The sequence below is a fragment of the Chroicocephalus ridibundus genome, chromosome 11 (assembly GCF_963924245.1).
Source record: "Chroicocephalus ridibundus chromosome 11, bChrRid1.1, whole genome shotgun sequence".
In the NCBI taxonomy this organism is placed as follows: domain Eukaryota; kingdom Metazoa; phylum Chordata; class Aves; order Charadriiformes; family Laridae; genus Chroicocephalus; species Chroicocephalus ridibundus.
The window spans coordinates 5,473,558-5,499,617 of record NC_086294.1 but is presented as its reverse complement, the minus strand read 5'-3'; the positions used below and the strand labels follow the sequence as shown (position 1 = coordinate 5,499,617).

Here is a 26,060-nt window from a genome sequence, read left to right as displayed (position 1 = left end):
GGGTATCTACTGGTTATTAAGAAACAAAGAGAACAAGTTCCAGCAGGTTTCTTTGTTTTCTTCTAAACAGTCAAACAATTTCAACATCAGGACATTGTATGCACTACAAAAATTCCTAACTTCTCTGCAAGAACAAGCACTCCTGCTATAACTGGGGTCAACTCCATTGAAGTGGTGCAAACAGATACCAGAATGAATGAGAAAAAAAATAGAACTTAAAATCTTTTCTGAGGAAGCAGATTTGAAGTTCAAACAGACTAACAACTAATTATCTCACATCGTTTATAATAGGAAGTGAAACTAGCACTATTACGGATTTCATGCACTGTTAGGCATCCTGAACCAAATTCCATTGTTGCTTACACTTTGAAAAGATTATTTGTGCAATCCCCAGTGATTTCAACATAGAAATTGCCAATATGTTTCTAAAGTAAAGATACTGAACTTGAAACTAGAAGATTCATGATTGCTTTTGCATGTTGGTCTTATTAAAACTTACATTCTCTTAAGCTTCTTGTACTGGGTAAAAGCTCCAGGGGGAATGACTTTGATGAGGTTTTGTTCCAAACGTCTGAAAACAAACAAAGTAATATACATGTTAACTACACAATTATGGGACAGGAATAACATTAAACATGGTAGCAAATTTTTATATAAATATAAATCAATTTTATAGAGTTTTTATGCCAAACAGATTTTTCTTTGAAAGACACTACATGGAGAAAATACTGAGAAAGTAACTTAGAAAATAAAATAATCTCATTGATTACACTAAATCTGTATAGAAAAAAGTCACAGGCTATAGAAATTGTACCTATAAAGGTCATGGAATGAATAAAAAATAGTAGGTATATTTTATTACTACTTAATCAAAGTTAAGGTAGAAAATACAGATGCTTTCCTTGACTAGCTGTTGTAAATAGAACATAGCTATGTAACCCAAAAGCTATGCTATGTTGTGACACCTTAATAAGCTGATTATTAAAACTATCAGAGCAACTCGGGAGCAACAATCTGTGAAAACATGCTGAAAAACAAAGTGGAATTCACTGCAATATGAATCCAGATTTTTAAGGGGGGTGGGAGGGAAGTCTATGCTAAAGCAGAGAAAAAAAGAACTGTATGTTCCTATTTTAACTACCAAATACTGAAGGTGTTCTAAAATATGGTCCAGACAACACGAAAATGCTGTTGTTTTCCTTTCTGAAACTTGGTTTGAAAGAAGTATTCTTTATGAAGTATCATAAGCGCATGTATCACTAACATAAAATGTAAGCAGCTTTAAGATACCACATACAATAACCACTAAGATTAATTTCTGTTCCTTCCCAGAAATATTTTCAAGTCTTTGTCAGCAAGTTCCCAAAATTCCTGTTAAAAGGACTGGCTTCCCCTCAGATGAACCCTAAATGTTCATCTCAATTAGAAAGTAAAGGTGAATCACCATACAACAAATTCAAATGACCATGGCAGCTGAAATTCTACAATCCGAGTTGGAACCGAGGGCAAAATTTCATTTTACCTAGCTCTTAGTTATTATTCAAACGTTGTATCTACTTTCCAAAATGTCATAAAAAGCAACAGTTTCAACAGCAAAAGCCTGTGGTTGGAAATGGTTTAGAACGGAAATACAAAAACATAGTGGAAAGGTGGAATGAATCACTCTAGTCATTTAGAGCTGCTGCAGCAATGCAGAGGGGAGAAAACATTTTAAAACCAGGAACAGAGATAAAATGAGATGCAGGGAGAAGTACAACATGGCTTTTACAGGATTTGGGAATAACGTAGATAAAACGTGTAAGGCCCATCAGCCCTCCATAGCACAGCGTATCGTTCTGTTCACCTGTGCTTTCAATAGAAAAAAGAAAAATCCCCTTGAAAATAAGATATTTTGTCAGCTCAGTTATACTCTGAGAAGCTATTTAAGTCATGAATATTATGATACTTGCACTGTCAACTTGTACAGTCAAGGTGCATGCACTCTTTTATTTTTGAAGCAGTCTGTTTTAAAGGTTGTGATCAGAGTTAATTCTATTCCTTGTTTTTATGATTTGAATTAGTGTCTGAGATTTCCCTTCCAGTTGGTCTAAATATAACGTGCTTCATTTCTGGCAAGTCCACAGTGAAATGCAAATTGCCGTAAAGCTTCAGCATGCTACTATTGTTGGGCGTTTGTCACCAGAATTAGCAGTACACATACTCTTCCCATAAAGGCTTTTTGTCAGCTTGCCAGTTTGGTGTTTAACTCCTCCCAAGTGTTTCTATGCAGACACTTCTAGGAACAAAAGAGGGCCGTGCCTGTCCAATTCCCTTGCCTTATGGATTGGGTGTTCACACATGCTGCACATGGGCACAGCAGTCCTTACAGGGAAATTCAAATATAGTGATGGGGGGAAACATGGCCCCTTTTTATAATCACTTAAAATTCCAAGGAAATTGAACTGACTCAAGAGTGGAAATACAGAAATTTTGCCCCCGAAGGGCAAAAAAAGCCAAAATTGAAATAGCCGCAGATCCCGACTAATAAGAAAAAATGAAATTTCTAGAAAAGGTAGAGAGGAATACAGAAAAACAGTTGTTTCAGAGAGCTACCTTCTGAAGCTGTACTGAATTCTTCACCCTTTCCTACAAAACGTGCAGCAGACGGCCTGTTACAGAAATAGATGGACAAGGCTACTGGTTGTCGTCTACTGCTGTATTTTCACTTTAGCATCTTACCTTTTTTTTATTGTATGACGCTCTCTGTAAATGAAGAACTAAAGACTACATGTAACACTTTCTGCTTAGCGCACTACATTTTGCAGGTGCTACCAGAGAAGCACCAAGCAGTACCGCGTGCTCTCACCAGGGTGTGTTTGCAGGTGGATTCCAACTTGGGCACAAAATGCAGCTGAACTTGGAGCATTAAATAAAGTGCAGCACTAAATAAGCAGGTATTTTAAAAGCATGAAGTACTAATCTGACTTCTGTTTATTTTTTTAATAAATGCATGTTATAGATTGGCAGGCATAGGCGGAAAAATACAATGCAGTTACCCAACTAAAATAGTGGAAAGCGAATTATTTATATTAATACTTTGTGCTTTCACCTCATCTGAGCTCATAAATGACACATGAAGGACAGTACAGGATTAAAAATCTCTAGGAAACACTAGGTTTTGCCAGAAGGGTTGTTGCCCATTTCAAGGCGATGAAGGCCTCAAACCAGGACAAGGATGTAATTATAAAACAGTGTTATTCACAATATAATGGCAAACTGCTGCTAGAGGTGCCATCTTTCAGTAATGTGAAAAACAGAGTTCTTACCTAGTGCTGTATTTTTTTTCTGCAAAAAAGTGAAAAGCTAATCTAAATTTTACAGCCACATTTTATTTCAGAGAAAATTACCTTGTTTACCTAGAACATGAGCTCTGGAAAACTGTATTTTTCATGGTCTATCCCTGCACACTACAAAGTGCTGTCATACACTATAAAACCATCTGTGCTAGTGCAAAGCTACATCAGTGAGTTCATTTTTGTGTGTATCACCAGAATACACTAGAAAATAATTTTTCAACACATTTGAGATCTCTGTGCAAGAGACACAGTCCTAAAAGGCTAAATTTTGATCATTTGAACACTAACCCCCACATTTAAGATTTCTTACAACTCAATGAAATTTTCCTCAATTTTCCTCTGGTATTTCATAATAAGTTCTATTTAAAAGACTCCACAAGTAGAATTCACAAAACCGATAAAATAAATTGGCCATGTTCAAACCTCTCAGGGGCTTTTGTTCCTCCTTTTCAGTTGCCCGTTTGACTGTGCCATGTCGCCTGCTGCCAGCTGTATCACTTAGATGAATTGAAGCATATCTCCCCCCTTCTGACACGCAGCAATGCTCTGTCTGCCTCTCGAAGCTTTATTTTAGAGTCTTTGACAACAACATCAAAGGACAAGAACAATTTCCTTTCTTTTCTCTAATACATTATCAGAGATTGGAAAGTATGAGGGCCCAATGGATTCAGATACATTTTTCTTGTAATAACATGATGTTAGACAGGATAAAGTCCTTCTTCTTCCTACTGTCTTTAAATGACTTTGCAGCAATGAGAGCAAAAAGTAAACATAATGGAGAAGAAAAAACCAACAACAAAGGAAGCAGAGGGAAACAATGCAGTTAAATATGAAAAATGATCCCAGAGTAAAGAATAAGCACTCAAATTCCCATGCTAATCCATCTCAAAGTTCACTGAGGTGCAAATCTTTTCATCACCTCCTCATCTGGTGCCTATACTGCTCACACCAAGGATGGCAAAGCGCAAAGGATAAAAAAAAACACTCTGCCTAATGTAGCCTTTGTATAGCCAGCTCACACTCTCAGGAGTGACAAAGCCATTTGTCTTGAAGAGTGATTCCCCCTGCAGAGTGGGGGAGACAGACGTATTAATTTGGGCCTTAACTATCTCTCTTTCATTGAGGGAAAGAAAGAATTTGTTATTTGGGTCTCTAATGGAGCAGTTTGCTAGCAATTTTCCCATTTCAAACACCGTCTCAGCTGCTAATGTGTAATGTTTTGTCAAGCTTACCTACCCATAACATAGAAAAATCACTAGCTTGGAGAAAAAGAGAGAGGGAGTGAAGCATCAGTACTGATAATTTTTAGCTGTCAGATGAATAGAGCCTACAAATGAGACAGCCATGCTCTATTAACAGTGCCACCGAGCTCTTGCCTGAGACGTGTCAGAAACGTCCCTCTGCACTGGGCAGTCATGAACTTCCCCGCTGGGAGAGAGAGAAAGCGAGTGAATGAGCCAGATTGCTCCCTGGATCACGTCGCTCTGCTCCCTGTGCTGGGGCTCTTTCAGGCTTGCATCACTCAGGCAGCCAATAACCAAAAGCAATCTCCGAGAGAGTGAAAGCAGAAGATCAGATTAGTGTGCAGCAGTAACCTGTAGCACACTCGCGCCTGGCAGGATGCACACAACCTGCGTGAAGGTTGCTGGGAAGGGCAAACCCCTCACTTTTCTCCTGCCCTGTAAGCAGGGATTTGCAGGCAGCTGGTTAGGGACTACTTGGGGGGAAATATGCAGCGTGTGCATCCCCCACAGTGACAAAGCCCAGGGCTAGGGAGAACTCTTTGTATTAGTAAGGAAGAAACTTCTAGAGCACTTAACAATCAAGAGGGAGACTGTTCCTTCTTGCCAAGGAGAACAACTTGGATTACAAAAGCTGCTTAGACCATTATCTTACATTTATCTCCTATTTTGGACTTACGTATCTTATCATTCATTTTGGACTCTGATGAAGAAAAGTCCACAGATATATTGTCAGTATTTAAGAGGAATAAGTCATACTTAAAATCTAGTCTTCTGACTACAAATATGGGCTAGATCTGAGCCCTGTCCTGACCCCTTTTTCTTGCCTCTTCATTTGAAATATAAGCTTTATTCCTACCATGCACAACAGGTTTGGGTAGCTGCACTGAGGTATTTACCCAAAGACAGCCCTGGATAGGAGGCACCCTTGTGAAGGAAGGAATCCTGCCCTGCAGTTACGCAGTCAGAACCTGCGGCTTATTCTGCAGTGAAAAAGGCAGAAGCTGCAGTCATCGCCCCTTACACCACTGCACTGCAGCACTGCACAGGGCACTCCTCTGCTAAGTGCAAGGCCAAATCCTGCAGTCCTGCTGCTTCAGAAAGTGTTTATGCATGTACATTACCAAGGCACAGCCTTTTTGTGGCTCTGTCTCTCACCCCTCAGTTCTCTGACAGGTAGAAAACAGGTAGAAAACGTGCTTTGGGATGGCAGGACATTCAGCATTTTAAACACCTGTGCTTACTGCTTGTTTTAACAGACAGTTAAAGCCTTCAATCTCTACCTCAGCCAAAGACTCCACCATCACCATAAAAACCCTAAACACATATGGTTCTCCAAGACTTCTATAATCCTGCCTTTCATCACAGTGCCTGAATGACTTCCAAATAAAATTAATAATATGTATTATAAATCCATCTCATTGAGTCTGCCTTCGGAACTGGAGAGTTGAGAGCCAGTAAACCGTCTGCCTATATTAATACAAGGTGACAACTAGAGTCTCCCTTCATATTCCGACGTTTGGTGATGATTCTCAGGGTCTAACTGTCAAGCTCCTGCTATAGTTTAAAAAGCACTGCTTCTTAACGATTCATCTAAGGGCAGATCTTCAATAGACAAAATCCTATCAAAAATTAGGTGACTTTTCAAAATAAATCTACCTAGGAAGCTACATACCTAATTCTGCTCACCAAAAGACATCTTTCAGAATGAAACCAGATGTTTCGATATGTTTCCTGATAACATGGTGTTCATCAAAAAGTAGTGCTAGCGATGTTGTATCTTCTGACATACCACAATGAGTTTAGTTTAAGCTGACACAACTCTGTAGTTGAGCAGTTGGTCAGGTATTTGCTGGTAAATTTGTAACGGCAGTGACATTATGAATCTACCAGCTCTGTTGTGGTATGTTAATAATGTTGCATCAAATGTGGTACAGACAAGCAGGAAGACATGAGAGAAATCTGTAGACAGGTATTTTGCAAAACAATTTTTGACATAACACCAATGCCATCCATACATACACAACACCAACAGGAACAACCAGAACGTAGTAATATACTACCAAACCTCCAGGCTTCTCCAGCTACCACCATGATACTCCACATTCCCGGGTGGAATTTTTGGCCCCCATCACCTTTCATTGTTAGTTCTCATAGCAGTCTCATTGATTTATTTTCCTTGCTTTATCCACGGAGTGAGGGTGCAGGCACCCACCAAGCACACTGCTGGTGCCTGAGCTCCCTCTCCCTGCAATGCCACAATTGCACGAACTGTTTGTGGGTTGCGCTCTGGAGCAAAAGCAGGGACTTAGGGGAGCTCCCCTGTGAGCCCTCCTCAGTGGCTACAATCAGCAAGAACGCTAAAGGTTAAACAGAAGATGTTCTAGGGTAGAATACGAAATACTGTCTCTCCACTCTTATGCTAGACTAGACAATTTCCCATCTCAGCAGAGTTTATTGTGTCACATGGACTTGGGATCAGAGTTTGCAGGAAGAATTTTACCTGTTTACAGGCATGTGGCTGTGAACACAAACCCAGGAAAGAGAAAGTAAGTTGGCTGGAGAGAGGTGGCAATTTCCAACTCCCTACTGCTGAAACGCAGCCCAATTGCATGCTTCATTCAATCAGCATGCATGTGTTAATGTCCATTTGTGTTTCTGAGATCTTGTGGTGTAGCAAAACCAGCAGAAACACGGATTACACTCCTAGATTTTCGCGACCCAGTGATTCCAGTTCAGAAGGCTCCAAGGATACCAGCCTGCAGGGTGCTGCAGAGAGGATGAGGTTCTTGCATTCACTTCAACAACACAGCATCTGCTCTGAGGCTGACTCAGTCTTAGACCTCTGCTGAGCACTTCTTGTTGTTATTTTTTGGATTAGGTTTTTTGGGGTTTGCTTTGTTTGTTTGTAATCTGAAGCTTGACGTCTATACTTGGCAGACACATGGTTTCTACCGTGCCTACTGGAAAGCAATAGTTTGCCTATGGTTACATTTCATAAATGTAAACAAATAGGAAAGTTTTTCAACAAACCAGACTCATAATGTTTGTTTTACTGAGAGTAGGTTTTTGTTTCATTGGGTCCCAGAAAGACCAACCCCTCAACAAGTCACATTGCTATTTCATTATTACGTTAGTAGGTTACTCCTGCCCGCCCCTCTTGTTGACTTCCAACTGCTTCAAGAAACTTCCAGCCCAGATCACTTTCTGAATTTTCTAACAATGCAATAACTAGCTCAGGGATCTGAGGATTTCAAGTTGGTTTGCATTATACTTGTCAAGTTGTAACACAAAAATATATTTTTAGACTTAGTGGAAATGGAAGCAGTAAACTGAGAGGAAGGAAAAAAGTGCTTGTTTAATCTACAATCTTAACTTATTGTGAAGAGCTCCGTACATTATGTAACACCTATTTTTAGTACACACTTACAAATACTAACAAGGAAAAGGTAAAATGCAAGAAATAAGTAAGAAAATTAAAAAGCTTTCTGGTACTTGAAGTTCTGCCACCTGTAATATTTTCTCAACAAAACAGATTCTGTCATGTGAATATAAACATTCCTCAAATTCTTTGTTCTTTACCTATTTTTTTAGCAAAATAAAAAGAACACATGTAAGCCAAAAGGCAATTAGTGTTTCCTGCAGTAAAAAATCTGATTAGTATATTTTATTTCAAAGTTATGATTTGCTGCTCCCTATTTTATTTTCTGTGATTCCTTCTACACTTTCATAATCATCTTTCAGGAGACACATACTCACTATACATTATAATTTCATTTTGCTTGGCAAAACAGGAGCTTTTGAGTGACAACTATATTAGATAAAAAAGATATATGCCTTTTTGTTCACACCATACATTTTTAGTAATAAGGCTAAATTTATATTCCTGCTGGACTGTCTCTGGAGAAAAAAAAAAGAACACACGCAAAAAAACCCAAACCAAAAAACCCAACAACCCCAAACCTACACACCCCGTAAGGTTACTAACTCCTACACAACCTGCCTGAGTAAAACTCACCTGCACATAACTTTCTTTTTTAAAGAAATGTCACAATTATAAAGAGGAGAGAAGGTAAAAAAATGATACAGCCAAAATGAAAATTATCACGTGTATGAAATCTAGATTTATCAAAACAAACATCTTCTTATGCCTACAGATGACATCAGTTACACTCAATTTTACAAATACAAGTAAGAAATAAATCCTGCCTTGATCTTGCATCAGAAACTCCTTGACGTTACTGCTTGTTTCTAGAACTGTGATACATAGCTTCCTGTTTTCCTTAATCTGTCTCAGCACAGAAAACACCCTTATTTTTGACATTTCCCATATATTTATCTTTTCTCTACTGATTCTCAATCTGAAAATATTTTATTATTTTTGTGTCTTGCTCTCACAGAATATAAGATTTTCTACATATTTTTGGCCTGACAATAGAAACCCATTTTATACTGAATGCAAGGAGTGAATGACAGTTTGCCTAGTGAGATCCAGAAAATAGTAGTCAAAGTTGACATGTGAAGCTGTCCAGAGCCAATTTACAGCAGTGAATGAAAATCATATTATATGATTCAACTACAGGAGCCAACCTGATTCCCTAGCCAGAGAACTTGCCACCAGAGGCAATTATGGAACATTTATTACCGTGTTCAAAAATACTGTGCTGGCTTTAGCTACAATATTTACTGGAAGCCTGCGAAAATTATTATAATTTTGTTTTAGGAGGAAGGACAATGTTAAATGCTGAACTGTTATTCCTCTGTCCCCAAAGTTTATAGTTTCTACACACTTATGTTCTTGCAAAAAGATAAAACTCTTGCCTTTAAGAAGCTGAACACTTCAAAGACAACTTAATATACATGAAATTGTTGTGGTACCGTTAATTTATAATTTCTATAAGAAAAAAAATTATTTTATTAAAATAAAGAGTTACCAGCGCTCAAGCTTTTTATAATAGCTTTTCTGACTTTATTTTAATCATTGGAAAATTGATTTTGAATATACCAGTAATTTAAATGCCCAGAATTTGTTGATTACCTTCCTCAAATCACAAAGCTTCATCAAGATTCATAACTAAAATCCCAGCTCTCCTATAATACACACTCCTACAGGTACTGAAGAACAGAGAAGGTAATTTTTTCCCAAGAGAATCACTGAAGCAACAAAAGCCACTAACTCATCTATCTACAGGTCTGTCTTCAAGACTGCCCCACACAGTGGTAACCTCATGACAGCAATTCTCTAAATAATTAATTTGTCAGAAAAGCATTAATTAAGGGTGGAACAAATAGAACATTGCCTTTCAAAGTGATTCTCTTGCAGAAAAGAAGGTTTTCATTTTGACAGAACCATGAGAAAACCAACAGTTAGGTGCATTAGATTTTTCCTTAGTGCTCAAACTCTAACATTTTTCCTAAGAGTAGAAGTTATGCACCAAAATCAAGCACTACTCATAAAATATCAGTCATCAATTCAGCTATCGATAGTGAGAATGATACACCAAACCAACATAGAACAAGTGACTCAAAACTGACCTTAAGCCAAACCTAGATGCAGGCGGAAGGGCTGCCATCCTATTTCACTCTGCTCAGAAGCCAGACGGGAAGCTCTGGTTACTACCTCACCAGATATGGGTGCCTAAGCAGCGCTTTTCCTTGAGGGACTGTCAGCCTCTTTACTCTGTCTGGAGCAATTACATCAGCATTGAAACAAAAAGGTCTTCATTTCTGATTCAGATACATCCTATCCAGTATTACCCGTGCTTTATACAATTATATTTCTCTTAATCTCACCAGACAGAGATTGTTGTAAAGGTTAAGTAACAGCGATACAGCAAACTTGATACGAAAAAGCACAGGTTTGAAATCTAAGATCAGTTTCAAGATCTAAGGATATACTTTAGATTCTGGAGTTTGATTTATAAGTCTGCAGATGATTGGGACTTGGCTTTTCAAAGTAATTAGCGTTGCACAGCACAACGTGTTCAAAGCACAGCTCCTATTGACTTTTGCTGCAGCTGTGAGTCCTCAGCACTTCTGAATATCTCAGCTGAGTCAGCTAGAAACCGAGGATTACATCACTAGTGACCACCCATGAAAAGTTTGTGCAAGTCACTTGCCCAGAATCAATTAACAAAACCACCGGCAAGAAGTGCATTCATAAGACTATCTTCCCCACAGTCCCCTTTTAGAATTTTCCTGGTTCTGCAACAAATAAACAGATCCTATAGACACAGGTTCCCTCACTACATGACCCTGATGCATCCCTCGACAACAAGAAATGAATCCAGTCTTATAACAGCAACATGAGACTAAGCTGGAATTAAAGTACATACCACAACAAATATATACAAAAGCACTGAACGAAGACTGCAGCTACAAACATTAACTTTGGCATTGCCTATTTTTAATTTTTTTTTTAATAATAGATTTAATTTAGTGGATTCAAACCTAAAAGCTGAAATAACTAATTCTGTCACAAGGAAACTCACGTGTAACAAAAGTACACCTCCCAGACCTCTGCGCTGATGTCTAACTGGAAGAGCAGCAGTTAAAACAGCAAATCCCTGTGTAGTCCAGTAGTTAATCTCTCTGTAGATGGTCACTAGTGCGCAGCGACAAAGATACACAAATTGTTGTTGGGTTTCTCAAGTACACAGTCACAAGGCAGGAAGGCTCTGCAAGATACATGTGTCTTATGGTGGGAAGAGACTCCTCAGCTCCATCTTCACCTGCGTCACTCTGTCCCAGCCCCACAGCCTGCCCAGCCACCATCCATGCCACCCAGTGTCCCAGCCCTCCTGCCACATGCCCGAAGCCCACCCAGCAGAGTTTCTGTCCCAGGCCTTATCTATAAATACTCCTCACTTTCTCAGAATCAAAGCACTTTTATCAACCTGTCTTGATTGCCTTTGTTCCCAGTCTTTCTCATCACGTATTTTGCTGTTTCCTCATTTGAGTTCAGCCTTCTTTTCCCAACAGTTTCCCTACTGGGCCCAGCTAAGTCTTTATTCTCTCAAGCATCTGTCCCAGTCCACAATCCAGCCCTTAGCAATGGCAATTACTCAAATCCTTGTTTTACACAACCTGAAGATGCTTCCGAGAAGCAGTGCTCAGAGCCAACGCTGGTGCCAGTGGTTGCTGCTCCAGCAGCCCAGGAGCCTGCCTGCTGTTGGGCACCACAGCGTGAGCACCCACGCACTCCGGACCAGACGGCAGCAGGAGGGCCAGCCTCTGGGGGGCTGTTCCCTGCTTTCATTTGGGAAGGTCTTACACCAATATTTAAGAAACACAAAGGCAGAAGTAGTAATCCCTGCGCTACTGTTTTAAGGTGTACGAAATTCTCAGACAAAAGCTGTCCAGAATTAATATCCTAAAATACAGCCTTGTTTGCAGTGATAAACAAAAAAAAAAAAAAAAATGAAGTAGATCAGTCTGAGATAGACAAAGAGCATGAAAACGACATTCTAAAGAAGGGACAGAGGAAAAGTCTAGTGAGGTTGGGAAAAGATTAATAGGGAGTTACTGATCACTCTCCCGTACTGGGAGGCATCAAACGAAACTGGCAGGCAGCATGCTGAAGTAAATACTGTTTGAAACACAACAGACAGGGCTAGCAATGCCACTACTCCCAGTGCCATACATTTGCAAGTGCAGGAAATTTGTCCTTTCCCTGGCATAAAACCAGACAAACACTAATGACTAAGAACAGGCAGACAGCGCCAGAGCTCAGATCCATCCAGCCCAACGTCCTGAGCCAACAACAGCCCAAACCACATGCTGAGTGAAATCCGCTCTTGCGGCAAGTGTGTTTCTCACAACACCCTTCCAAGCTCCCTCAAGCTGCAGGGTAGTGGCTCTCGCAGGCACAGCTGGTAGCTTTGCATTTAACAGGTCTCTACCATACCGTGGCTTTGCGGTCTTTATGGGCTGAGCTGTCACTCAGCCTGACAGGCACTGGTTGCACGGCTGTGAACAAGTCTGATCAGAAAAACATATTCTTTGGAGACTTTGCCTCCTACTAGTTTCTAGGTCATCCCTGCTTCCCCGTATCCCTTCAAGGTCAAGTCCATTCTGCATTCACGCTATGTTCCCTATTTTTCTTGCATGCAATTTCTCTCACCCTTTCTAAAGAAACGCAAATTCCTCCTTTTATTGTAGATGCTGTTCCATTGTAGTGAAATGACTATATTGTTCATTTACCAGCAAACCATCAAGCCATATTTGTTTTGGTACTTCTTTTTCAGTAAATGCCTCCAGGTGCTTAATGACTTTTGTTTTTATCCAAGTATTCATGCAAAACTTTTCTGTGCTTATTCTCATGTGTTTCTCTATAACATACACTGTTCATTTCTCCTCTATAAAACACAAGAGAACCACTTTGTAAACAGAGAATCTTTTATAACATTCACCACACAGTCTGTATTCCTCAGCTGCAATTTCTTGTAACTCATTTTTCCTCAGTCAATTTGGCTGCCGATGTCAGCTCCCCACTGAACAAGATGCTTTCTAAAAAAATGAATTGTATTCTGTACACTCTAGCTACCTATTTTATGAAATTATGAAAAAGCAAGGCTAGGATACAGATTTCTAGCTTTCCTAAATGCCTTTATTTAATAATAAACATTCTTGCAACAAGGGCCTTCAGGATAATGCACCTCAGGGAGAGGTGTAATAGAGTAACACAACAGACTTCTAAGTCACCTGTGGCAGAGGTCAGCAGCAACAGAAAATTAGTGTCATATGATACTTGTTTTATGTTCCGTGACAACCAAGTTACCTGTTTTCTGATAGGTTTTTATCAACAAAAACAAATTTAGGACTTGTTGGCAGCTTTGTCAGAGAAGGTTCCGCCTACCCATGTTAATGAAGAAAGGCAGAAAGGCTGAGTAAAAGATCTTTAATTAATACACAGAGTGAAAAATGTAGGTCACCTTCAATAACCATGTTAGAGTAACAGCTGTGTGTTTCATTTTTGTAGAACAGTTTGTCAGTCAAGGGTTCTTACCGGATACAATTTGGCTTACAAAGAAATACTGAGTTAAGGGGAAATAAAGAGCTAGAAAGCTGTAACTGAATGCAACTAATAAGCAAGCAAAGGAACTTGGAAATGCCCCAAGTGGAACTGAGGAAAGCACAGCATTTTAATACTATCATATAAATATTATGAATGGACTACAGTCTTTAGGGGGAAATGTATTTTAGTGGAATGAGTATTTACAATGCTAGATAGAAACAGCTGAATGAAAAATACACCATCTCCAGCAATATCCCTTAGGATTCTACGTAATAGCAACCCAGCCATGTAGTTTGTCAGTGCCCCATATTCCATAGGAGGAATCTCCTCGCTAGTAAGAGTTAGATCTCTCAAAGATAATGAGGATCAGAGCATAGGATTACAGAGTCCAGAAAGAAGTGTTCAGGCAGCACCACTACATAGCCACCTTTTATATAAAGGGTCTGACTAAATTCCAGCCATGGGGGATAAATCCCATGGGAAAAAAAACCAACAGAACTGCTGTGTGAGAGCTAGACGTGTGTGTTGCAGCATGTAGAAAGAATTTACTTGGCCTTGTTGCTATAGCATTACAGCAAGAGAGTATTATTCTGCCTATCATATCAAATCAAAAGGCAGTCATTATTCCATGTGTAGCTGGAACCAGACCTCTGGATGGATTTTATATTGAATAAGCCCGGAGCAGCCTCAGACAAACTGAATTTCTGAGCAGTATGACAGACTTCTGCATAAACCAGGATGGCTATCTTGGTCAAAAGAATTTATGTTAGGATTTTTCCAGGAAATCACTGCGGCAGCTTCTTCCCTTTTTCCAGAAACATTTTCTATATGACATATCCTTTACTCTGTATAAGAATATGTAATACCTTGCCCTTGGATATAAGGTTAACAGCACTTTTTTACTAGTACTTTTTACAAAATGGCAACACCATTTTACCAGTAGGAAAAACTGTATCTAAGTGATGTCACTTGCTAAGACTTACTCTGACAGAATCATAGAATAGTCTGGTTTGGAAGGGACCTTTAAAGGCCATCTCCTCCAACCCCGCTGCAATGAGCAGGGAGGGACATCTTCAACTACATCAGGACGCTCAGAGCCCTGTCCAACCTGATCATGAATGTTTCCAGGCATGGGGCATCTACCACCTCTCTGGGCAACCTGGGCCAGTATTTCACCACCCTCATTGTAAATAGGTAGAACTACTTAAATCTTTTAATCTATACACATATTCTGTAAACAAATCTTCACAGGATTGATTCCCACAGAAAGGCAGCAATAAATGTTTTCATGAGGGTTAGACTCTGAAGTTCTGCAAAATTACTCCCACCTGAAGTGCCTGTGAATTGCAAAGGATACAGAAAGGGTTATCAAACGTTGGAACAGGCTGCACAGGGAACTGGTGGAATCGCCATCCCTGGAGGTATTTAAAAGATGAGTAGATGTGGTGCCTAGGGACATGGTTTAGTGGTAGTTTTTGCAGTGTTAGGCTGGTGGTTGGACTTGATGATCTTAAAGGTCCCTTCCAACCTAGATGATTCTATGTGCAGGCTTAGAGCTATATAAGAGGTTTATCTACAAAGACTCAAATAAGTACTGTCTAAAATGCAAGAAGCCTGACAGATCTAAATCATTAAATGGTGCGCTAAGAGCTTTATATGGTGTTCTATAGATCTAGAAGGTTTATAACCTCCACGTTACAAAAGTTTCTTAAAACGTTATATTCATCTTGACTCGCAATCTCATCATCTAACTTAAAGGCTCTCCAAGTCTTCCTTCGCTTTCTGCTCTCCTAAGGAGATCTTTTAACTTGCTTTTACGACAAGTTACAGGGGCTAGGTCTGTGGGCTGGAGCAACCCAACTGGAGACAAGACTTGGACACTCAATGCTACTACAACGGCACTGAAGGTGAACATTTTCACTTGCTTTATCACACTGAGAGGGACTGCACTGTCAGGAGAGTGCCGGCGCTCACCAGTTGCAGCCTTCTTGCAGATACTGCTCTCCATGTGACTCTGGCATGGAGCCACAAAGATCATCTGATTTCTGCTAGCATTTTCAACACTACAAAACAAAATTTTAAAACTCTCCTAGCCCAACCCCAATTTGGGAGCAAGTCTGGACTGATTTCATCCTCTGTCTCTTATTATTCAACCATTCCAGCCACTCCTGAAAATTTGTACTCCATTTGACAGAACTGGAACGAGGACTAAATACTGAGTATTCTTAGTATGCCAAACACAATTCGTATTTCCAGGATAATTTTAACCAACTTTCACACACTGAAAAACAAGTATTACATGCATATTTCGTGTGCCACAATATACTAGAAATGAACACAACCAATACATGCTGAACTTTGTCAGGAAGCGATCAAGCAGGTAATGGGAATGCAGAACAGCTTGCATAAGAGTTTATATTTCCTGTAAACATTTTTGCATGCTCTAGATAGATTCTCAAAAACGTTAACTTTAAGCTGTTGTTTATTCTTTGCATTTATTGAGCTGATTTTTTCATTTCTAATATATATCTTTTCTGTGGAGATGCACAATCAAGCGTAAACTATCTTTAAACTGTTGTGCTGAAATAGCAATGCAAACAAATTTCAGATCAATTATAAAAGCAACTGATAAAGTGACTTAAAGGAGCGGTGGTGTAGAGAAGATCACCACCAAATAATATAGCTCATCATCTTCATTGGCCCTAACTGTCACACTCCTGACACATCATAGTGGGCCAGGCTACACACAAGCAATTCAATTTATATTTTATCCTAGCAAATTTTGCTATGTACCAGTATTCCTACAGCAATGAGAAGCTGAATGAGCCCAGTGACTATACAAATATTTGAATCCATACTGTGTAGACTATAAATGCTGGGTGGATGACAGTAACCTCTGTATGACAAGCACCTCAATAGGAAAAGAACTGATCTACATTCCCTATGGACTAACAAAAAGCAACTTCGTTTAACATGACAGTATTTCACGACCACAGTAGTATGACAACATGCACACAAAAATAGATGATTGCAATTCCTAAAGGTAGTAAAGACAAACGAGTGTAAAACCAGCATCTGATGTTAAAACACACAAAAGCCACAAAAGCGTTAAAGGATTTGGAATAACAAAATGTGGGAGACAAGAAATAGAAGGCAAAATCAGCAGGGACAGTGTGTTCTGATGTCACACTTCATTACAAATGCATCCCGCCAAGCTAACAAGAAATCCCTCCATCTCTTGGGGAATTCACCAACTAAAAATAAAAACAATTGAATTAAAAAAAAAGGACTGTGTGTTTTCTTTTCCTGACTCTAGAACTGTAATTCCAGATTTGTGAGATGTAAACACAATCTGAACATAACATGCCAAGAACTTCATCTTGCTTTGGGGTAGGGCAACTTCAAACAATATCTTAATTTACATTAAAGAATGGTTTGACCGTTTAGGTTAAAAGAATGAAAGCAAAGTAGACAACTACAATATACTTGATAAGCGCTCATCAGGTTTTTCAAAACATGTGCCTTTCTTCCACACAGGAGGCTATGACATGGACTAAAACCAGAGAGATGCGGAAAAGAACAGTGCATTACATTGGCACTTACATTTCCCAAATGTCCTCTGGCAGGTTAGCTGGAATTTCTGTTAAGCTCCTTCCTCGACAATCCACCACATTGTTGCTGCAGGTGCAGGCAGATGGGCAAGTGATGGAACTGGCACTGCACGATGAAGGTTCAGACTGGGAACCTGAGACACAATGAAAACATTAAATGTTAGTTTTGAAAAATGATTGCCTGAGATTTTAACAACAAAACACATCAGCCTCTGATTTTTCCATGTCCTTTTGCTATATAAAGTAATAATTTACTTGGATTCATTGAATATAATGTGCTACAAATCAACTGCAGAGAAAACGTGTAGAAGATTGCTGTGTTCTTATTCTTCCTCAGTCTCCACTCTATCAATCTCTTTCCCTCATGAACACTTCTTTGGTCCCCTCCGTGATCAGCCATATCAATTTATTCAAAGATTTAAAAAATAAACCTTAAGATCAAGTAGTATTTCCAAAAGTTATCTTTGCCTAGAAGTTTCCATTACACAAACACTCCTTGAGTATTTTTACACACTGAGAGAAGACTGTCATCAACGATGACTTATGTTTTTGAAATGAGGTAACCTGTTATGGCATAAAGACTGGAAATATAAAGCTAGTTTTTTCAAGATTAGACAGTGCAGTTAATGGAAACACAAAAAGAATTTAGAAAAAAGTGAGTTCAAACCTTCAAATCCTTGCTTAATCTAGTAATTCCACTGAAAGGCAAGAAGCTACAGAGCAAAGCTTTAGCATGAGGATATTACTCTATATACATTCTATACATGTAGGTTTAGTTAAGTGTCATTAAGTTTTTTCAAAACTGTAGCAATTATATCAATTTTACTCAAATGGTTATGATTCTTACATCTAAAATTTTTATATATACGTACACCTAGACACAGATAAAATGGTTTTGCTACACTAATTGAAGTTATCAAGATGTAGCAGTTATTGACTTATTTAGAATGAGTCATATTTCCAAAGTACATGTCACACAAGAAGCCTCAAGTATCTTTTTGACCAGACACAGAGGGCTGAATGTGAAGGCTTGTGTTGTTAAGAAGTGACAAAATCATAATAGAAACAGGAAAAACTGGTATTTTTCTAGACTGTGGTGGATTATAATCACAAAACATATTTGGTCTTTTGGTTGGAAAAATTAAAACATCATAATTGTCAAATTACAAATACATGTCAAAACATGGAAAACTATACACAAAGCTGTACATTCTTGGGGTTTGTCTTGGAAAAGACCCATGACTGATACTTTCATAAATTATAACTGCAGGTGACAGAAAGTCCAAAAATACTTGATTGCATCAATTTGCAATCCGATATAATTATGATAGTTAAAATTTTATAAGAATGGAACAGTCTTGTAAATTTTCTCTCTTGATTTATGCCTACATACCCTCTGATTTAGCCCTTAACTAGGCACAACAAAGTCAACTCGTATAGCAAGCCTACATTATGTTCCTATTTTCAAAGACTTTAAACAGCAATGAAAAGTCAACATCAGAAAGACATTCGGTGGCACTTCTAAGTATCATTTTTTTGAAAGGCAGATACAGCTTGAAAAGATATCAGCTGGAAATTCTACAGGCTGACTTTACACTGGCAGAGAGAGCTCCCCTGGAAAGCAAAAGACAACTACTGCAAAATCATGTTCTGTTAGAAAGGTATTGGATTCTGATGTGAATTTGTTTCCGTTTTTCTGAATTCCCCTTAGTTAAGCAAGTGGTCATAGCCTCTAAATATTATTTTGTAGCCAGGGATGACAGAACTGCTTAATATTAAAGTACACTGTCAAGTTTCAGGATAAGATCACCATTTCAACTGTGTAAGACGAAATGTTGCCAAATTAAAGTATTGCGTTTGAAATATTTTTTTTATTGGGTCATCAGCTGACTTTCCCTCAGGAAAGCAGAAGAAAAATGTGGGTTTCATACCACTGCATGTGTTTTAAATATAGCTTTCATTGACGCTAATCAGAGCTATCAGTGACTGTATTTCGGCAGCCCAGACCTCCGAATTTCAATTCAGGCATACAGAAATTAGATTTTCAGAGGTAGGGACCACCTTGAAAAAAACAGATCTCACAGAACATTCGTGGCATGGGTAGGAATCAAATTCACTCTTTATGAGAGCGGGCAGCTGCTTTCATCATGAGATGATCCTAATGATCCCTTCTCTTTGCTAAAGTATCCTGTCTCATTTACAGTCCATTTTCCAACTTCGTGACAGTTGCAGATAAGGAGTTTACCAGCAACAGTCTTTTATACCAACACAGAGCTGGTTTCAGCTTCACCCTACAGAATGAACTGGTCAAAAATCTACTGTAAAACAATAATTCAATAATATTATTAAAATCTAAATCCCAAAACATATGGCTCAAGGAATCAATTTCATATTTATCAGGCAACCTGAACTTTGATTTGTTCCAGTTTCAAACTCTTATTAGACATTGTCTTAACATAGTCTACATATGTGACCACGTGTGTAATACAGTATTTAAGTTGTAGCTATTTGAACAAAACAAACACAAAAATCTTCACTAGATAAACACGTACATGTATAACAGACAGGACAAGCAGCTCTCTTGGGTCTGTCTTCTGGCTATAGGAATGCAGGGCAGACATACCATCACTGTGAATTAATAGAATTCTTTCAAAATTAATGGAGCTCTGCCGCACATCACCAACTCTGCAACTGAGCACTGCCAGCTCTGCTTTTCATGGAGTCTAAGGTTTCTGTGAGATCTTAACTGTGAATACTTACAGAAGTAGTTTATTGCCTCAAAATGCACACAGGCCTCTGCTACCTTTGCATAAGAATAAGAGATTTGTTCTTACAACCTGATCACATACGTTTTACATTTTGTCTGCCTACATTGTGGTGCAATGCCCAAAACAAAACGAAGAGTGAGGGAAGTGCAAAGGAGCCTATTGTAAGCTTTTAGGGATAGGGAGAAATTATCAAACTGGGAAGAAACACTTCAGAGCAATCCTTGCTCTCTGGGAGGCAAAAAGAAAGCTGGCAGCAAGGTCAAATCTTCCACACCCCCTTTATCATCACATGTCTGATGTGCTTTCCGAAGAGGCTTTGTAGCAAGGGGAAAATGCATTTTGCACAGTTATAACACTACAAAACAGCACTGTGGGTTAGAGAAGCAGTAATACACTCCCTTTTCATTACAGCACAACATCGAAACAGCTGATGTATTGCTAGTTGGAGTTTTAAGAGCCTGTTACTGACTCTACTGCATCCAAATCAACAGTAGAAGATTCAGCGGAACTCAGCTCATCACCTCCACATTTTGTGATGCCGTATTGCAGAGTGGTCTACGCTAAAGGAATGATTTGAAAGGAGGTTATTATATAAAGTGCCCTGAAAAGAGAGAGAAAAGACTGAAACACCAGTCTTCCTGGCATATAAAGCAGGTAGCAACAGTAACAAGGTGATAATTAATATCATACTACAGTTAAAGATCATGGAACTTTGCAGCAACTTTTTGAATGGGAAGGGCAAAAGGTAAATCAGAACATTATTTGTGCTGCCCACTACGCCTTTCGGATCCTCTCCAAACAAACACCTGATACGTAGCTGACCAAAGCCAATAGAAGGCCTTTTATTTACCCTGAATTTGGACCAAAACCCATTTGTCTGTGATGTTCCACTACAAAAGAGGAACTTTTATGTGAGCAAAGTTTTGATTTATGAGTAGTGAGTAAAACAAATAATCCATTAGTCAACCCGGGAAATACCTGATGTCAAAATAGAACGAGAAACCATTATAATGTCTTTATTCCTAGCGCAGATGCAACAAAACCGGGATGAAAAAATAACAGCTTACGCTGAAAGAAAGTGAAGTAAAAAGTAAAGAAAGAAGCTGTCCTTGTGTGGACTCTATTTTCCACATACAATGAGTGATCATTTTTCTCATTTTACTTAAAATAGGATGGAAAAAGGAGTATTTTTATAAACTTAATTTCTCATTATAAGCCTGAATTCTCTGAGTGCCCCAAAATATCCAACATTCCTGCCACTTCTCACTGACATTTTGTGCTTAGGGTAAAAATACTTTCGATTTCTTGCTGAATACAGCCCCTTATATTTGGTGAATTTCTTTCTTCTTCATGAGCAAAACTAGATCTAGACTGCAGATTTCTGACAACTTTAATGAAATAAAAAGCCTTTGTGCATAAATTACTATCATTATTATCAAATGCCTGTGCTTATGTTTTTCATTTGCAAAGAACAAAATAGTGTATTACGCATGCACACACAACAGGAATCTGGCACATATTCCATCAGCTCTTACACAGTCATCTGCTATGGTAAAGTTTTCTTGACTAATGCTATACGCAGAATTTCAAATCTGATTTGGATTTAACTGTTTCAATTAAATGAGGATCTATTGTAAGCTCCATAGCAGATCTATAGAATTAAAGGACAAAAAAATTCAAGAGAGTTTAATCGGTTTAATGTTTGTATAGTTGTAGAGAGGTGGTAAAAAAAGGACTGGTCAAGACAACAAGTCTAAGTAGGCTACAGAGTTTAAAGTTCCTAAAATTAAAATTTGGGTATGATTTTCATGGGTATGCAGAGTATAAGCATACAGATAGTTCAAGGACCCCAAGGCAATACAGCCTCGAGAGAAAGGTATTTGAAATCTAAAAATGAATTTTGCTTTTGCTGCCAATACTTCTTCAAAAGAAAAGACACAGGAAAAGCAAAAATATTTCAGGATTCCTGTTTGTGTCCTTCAGAAGTGCAGTAAAGTCCTTATGGTGTGGATGCAACAGAAGGAAATGGCCACAGACAAACCAGCTGCATTATGTTATTTCCCTTCTGAAGTTCTTCTTACTATCTGTCATCTTGTCATTTCAGATTTTTTCTGTTACACAGCAGCAGTAGTTCACCATGTTAATTATATTTTTCTCTAAGAGATAAAAATCATCAACTCAATTATACATTTTGCTATAAAAAACCAACACTAACAAATTGTGGAAGCTAGGATAGGAACATGTTTAACAGAAATTACTATGCTTTTTGTGCCCGATGTAATGGAGTGACAGCCTCAATGACTATGGTAGTTAATATTTGGCATGCCATTAACCTGCATCACTTTTTACAGTCTCAGACTATAGGTTAGGGGGAGAGAGGAGACAGAGGAGAGACTTAGGACCAAGCAGTTCACAGAGAAATTAACTGCTTTTTTAAAGTAAGCATCTCATTGGCCTCTTGCCTTTTAAGAGCAGCAAATAGACTGATATTACAATTAGAATAGAATGTTTATGGTGTATAAATGAACAGTTTAAATGTCACAGGCATTTGCAATAAATTTTGCAATGACTAAATAAACTAAATAATCTCATTTGTACTGACACCCAATTACGGCACACTAAGTAGTGTGCTTTATTACCTCCTCACCTATCCAATTGCCTTTGCAGCAGTTCTTTTCCACCAGCAAAATATTAGTTATTTGTAAAAAATATTAATGGATTTTAAGAAAAATCTGACAGGATTTCCCAGTTAAAAATCAGTGGTGGCTTTAAATCATTTTAAGCGTAGCAGACATGAAATTATTGATCAATAAACAAAACACTACAAGTATTGCAGATCTGTGGATATATTATGACCTTTTGTGGTTTAATTACATAGCCCATTGGAACTTCTTACAATGCTGGGACATCTGAAATCAATTACTACTACACGAGCTATAATTTTCCCTAGACTCCCAGTAATACAATCTCAAAAAGATACCTAAAGCAGATGTATTGCTCCTGATTGGTGTTTGCATCCCAGTATTAAAATACACTCGAGTGTGCATAGTCCTGCAGAGAGATACGGGCAAGTCAATCACAACTGATTATCTGCAAAGTTAACGCTCTTTATTGATGGCAAATATTGCACTAATGGAGAAAAAAAATGTACAAATGTGTTTATTCTACAGGAATGTGCAGCAAATGGTTTTATGCAAATATTTCCATCTATGGTTGTTCAACAGCTTTTCGCTGAGCCCAGCATTAACTATTTATGATTAGTGACTTGAGCTCCTGATTGATGATGTTAATACCATCAAGTTCATGGTATGCAAAAATTTGCTACTCATGAGTATTCATTATTTCATTCAAGTTCACTGTTTTGCGGAACATTCCCAAACAGTAAATTTATCTGTTAAAAATTCATGGCACATAAGCACAACTGTTCTGTAGGCAAAGTCAACACCAATTGGTTTACAAATATTGAGGAATAAAACAGGAAATATCCAATTGCAGTGAAGGGAAGGTCTGGCATAACGAACGGAGCCTACTCTGTTCTACAAAAACCTACTTTGCATGTTTCAAAAATCTATCAGTAAAGTAACACCATTGAAAACCGGACCTTATGTCACATTGTCATATCCTAAAAGCACTAATATTGCACTTATTTAATTAACAATAATAGCACCAAAATTGCATGGAAACGCAAGAAAGCAGAACAAAAAAGCAGGCTCATCTGTAACAGCTGAGATCTAAGAGGTAGATTTGCTCTTCTGAAGGATTAATAAAACCACAACAGAACCTGTGAGACATCTTAAGTCCTTTGAAAGCTATGACAAAGCTGTTTTTCTCTCAGGGAAATTTATTCCATTTAAATCTTCCATAGGATTTTGAACATCTCCTCTGCCCTGTGCCCACTCTGAGCCTTTCTTTCAATATCTTTCTCCAGCCTTGTCAACACAAGCATTTTCTCTAGAAAGTCTAAAAAGATGTAGTGCTTCTGCAGTTCAAATGGCATCTATGCACAGTAATCTCATTAAAGCCAATTTCACAATTTGTATTAGTGGCCTGGAAGGTGCACGTGACATGACACTTAAAAATAGGTCCAGAAATAATACAGTGAACTTATAAATATATTCAAGCATAAAAATGAAGAGGAAGACAAATTATTTAAGTGAAAGGATACCACCTGTACAAGGTTAAATGATGGATATTCCCTGGAGGTGTTCAAGGCCAGGCTGGATGGGGCTTTGAGCAACCTGGTCTAAGTGGGAGGCGTCTCTACCCAGGGTAGGGGTTTGGAACCAGATGATCTTTAAGGTCCCTTCCAATTCTAACCATTCTACAATTCTCTGATTCTATAATGGTTGTGATCAATTGTAAGCCTATGAAAGGAGTATAGTTCTGGAATGGCCTTCTAAACAGGTTAACCATTAAAGAACCCAAACTGTTTCACGATGAAGTTTGATAAAGTTATGGAAGGGATAGGAATAGTTTAAGGCTATGCTTTGAGGGGTTTGATTTGCTGGTACTTGAAAAGGGGTATTTTAAACACAACTTGATTTTGCTTGATTGCATATTTGTCTTTGCCCCCCTGCCCTGCATCCTGCCACAGCTAACATAGGGCTTTCCCTGCCTCAGCACAAAAGCTGGTCTCTTCAGGAATAGAAGGAATATCAGATTCACTTTAATGAGAATCATTACAGAGTGACACAGCTATTGAGAGGATATCAGGCAGAATGTGACATTCCTCCTGATAATGACAGCCGGGGGGGGTCCCGCCTGGTCACGACCTCACCCAACAGCCAGATCTGGGGTGAGGAAACACTTTTTTCCAGATGCATGGGCAAGGACTGAAGACTGAGGCATCGTTCCCTTCCCAGAGCCGCCTCGGAATCCCTTGGGCCAAATTCTTTGGCATTTGGGACACGCTAAAGCAATAGTGACCTTTCTTGCCTTCCTCCTGGCACAGGCTGAGGTTGTTGCCTTTCATCTTTTGCAAGAGGCCTCTGGTACATTCAAGCTCTTTATGGTACCTGGAACTCGATGAATAAAATTCTTATGGATCTTCTGATATAAACACGTTTGCCTGCCATTAGAAGGAATTAATCCAGTGAGTCAGGAGATCCTTTCAGTTTTGGCGGGAGGTGTCGGTGCCCAGGCGCTGAGGGCGGGCTCTGTGAGGAGAGGCCCGGGCTGCCCTGTGCCGGTTGCAGCCGGTTCCGGCCAGTTCCAGGCAGCTCCACAGCGGCCCTGCCCTGCTGCAGGCACAGCGGGGCCTGGCAGGGAAGTCTGAAAGTGTATCTGAGAAAGGGCAAAACGGTGCCAGGCAGTAAGGAGAGAGGAAAAAAGCGTGAGCAACAGCCCTGCGAGCAGCAAAGGCTGGGAATGAGGAATTTTTTTAATTACTCTTATAAATTGACTATTCATAAATGTGTTGCCAATCACATACATGTATCAAACAGAAAAAGCCTACAGATTTCGTACAAAGGCTTGGCCATGCACTCAAAGCCAACCCTGTTCCTTCGCATTTAACACCACTGCTGCCTGTGAGGCAGCCCAGAACAAGGCTGTGGTCCTGATCCCTGCCACCACAGACCACCGGGATGTGTTCCCACTGTATACCAAAATACTACCAACATGCTGGTGATAAAACAAGCCACTGGTTTTGGATGTTAACATAAAAACTAATCACGTCATTATTCTTACAGCAACAGTTCAAAAGCTCAATGGCTTAATAATTATACCCCAACCCACCATCATTAAATAAGCATTAAAGAGCTACGCATGCTGCTTTGTGGAAAAGAGAATTCCAGAACAAAGGTAATTATACTGAAAAGGTAAGACATCATTTTCAGACAGTAAAACTAAATTAACTGTAATTTAAAGCCAATTTTCAGCTTCAGTCTTGAAAGAAATATTGAGGGCCCTAAAAAATACATATTTATCCCTCAGATTTGCAAGATTGTCCCCCAAAGAAAAGGCGCCATATGTTGTCATCTTACATACCAAGCAATTCAAGAAGGAGATTCTTACATTATGAAAAAACATAACTGCTAGTGCTAGAGTAAACTTAAATTTGTAATAAGAAAAATAATGGAAACAGAAAA

General features: G+C 38.9%; 1 protein-coding gene across 6 annotated transcripts in view; it reads right to left on the bottom strand.

Moving 5' to 3' along the window:
• SLIT3 (slit guidance ligand 3) overlaps positions 1-26,060 on the bottom strand; it is a 521,231-nt gene that overhangs the window by 166,146 nt on the left and 329,025 nt on the right. For all 6 annotated transcript variants that reach the window (XM_063348618.1, XM_063348619.1, XM_063348622.1 and 3 more), the window contains 2 exons: positions 17,196-17,337; positions 500-571 (listed from right to left, as the gene is read on the bottom strand). In XM_063348618.1, coding sequence (XP_063204688.1) covers positions 500-571; positions 17,196-17,337 — 214 coding nt within the window. The remainder of the gene's footprint in view (positions 1-499; positions 572-17,195; positions 17,338-26,060) is intronic.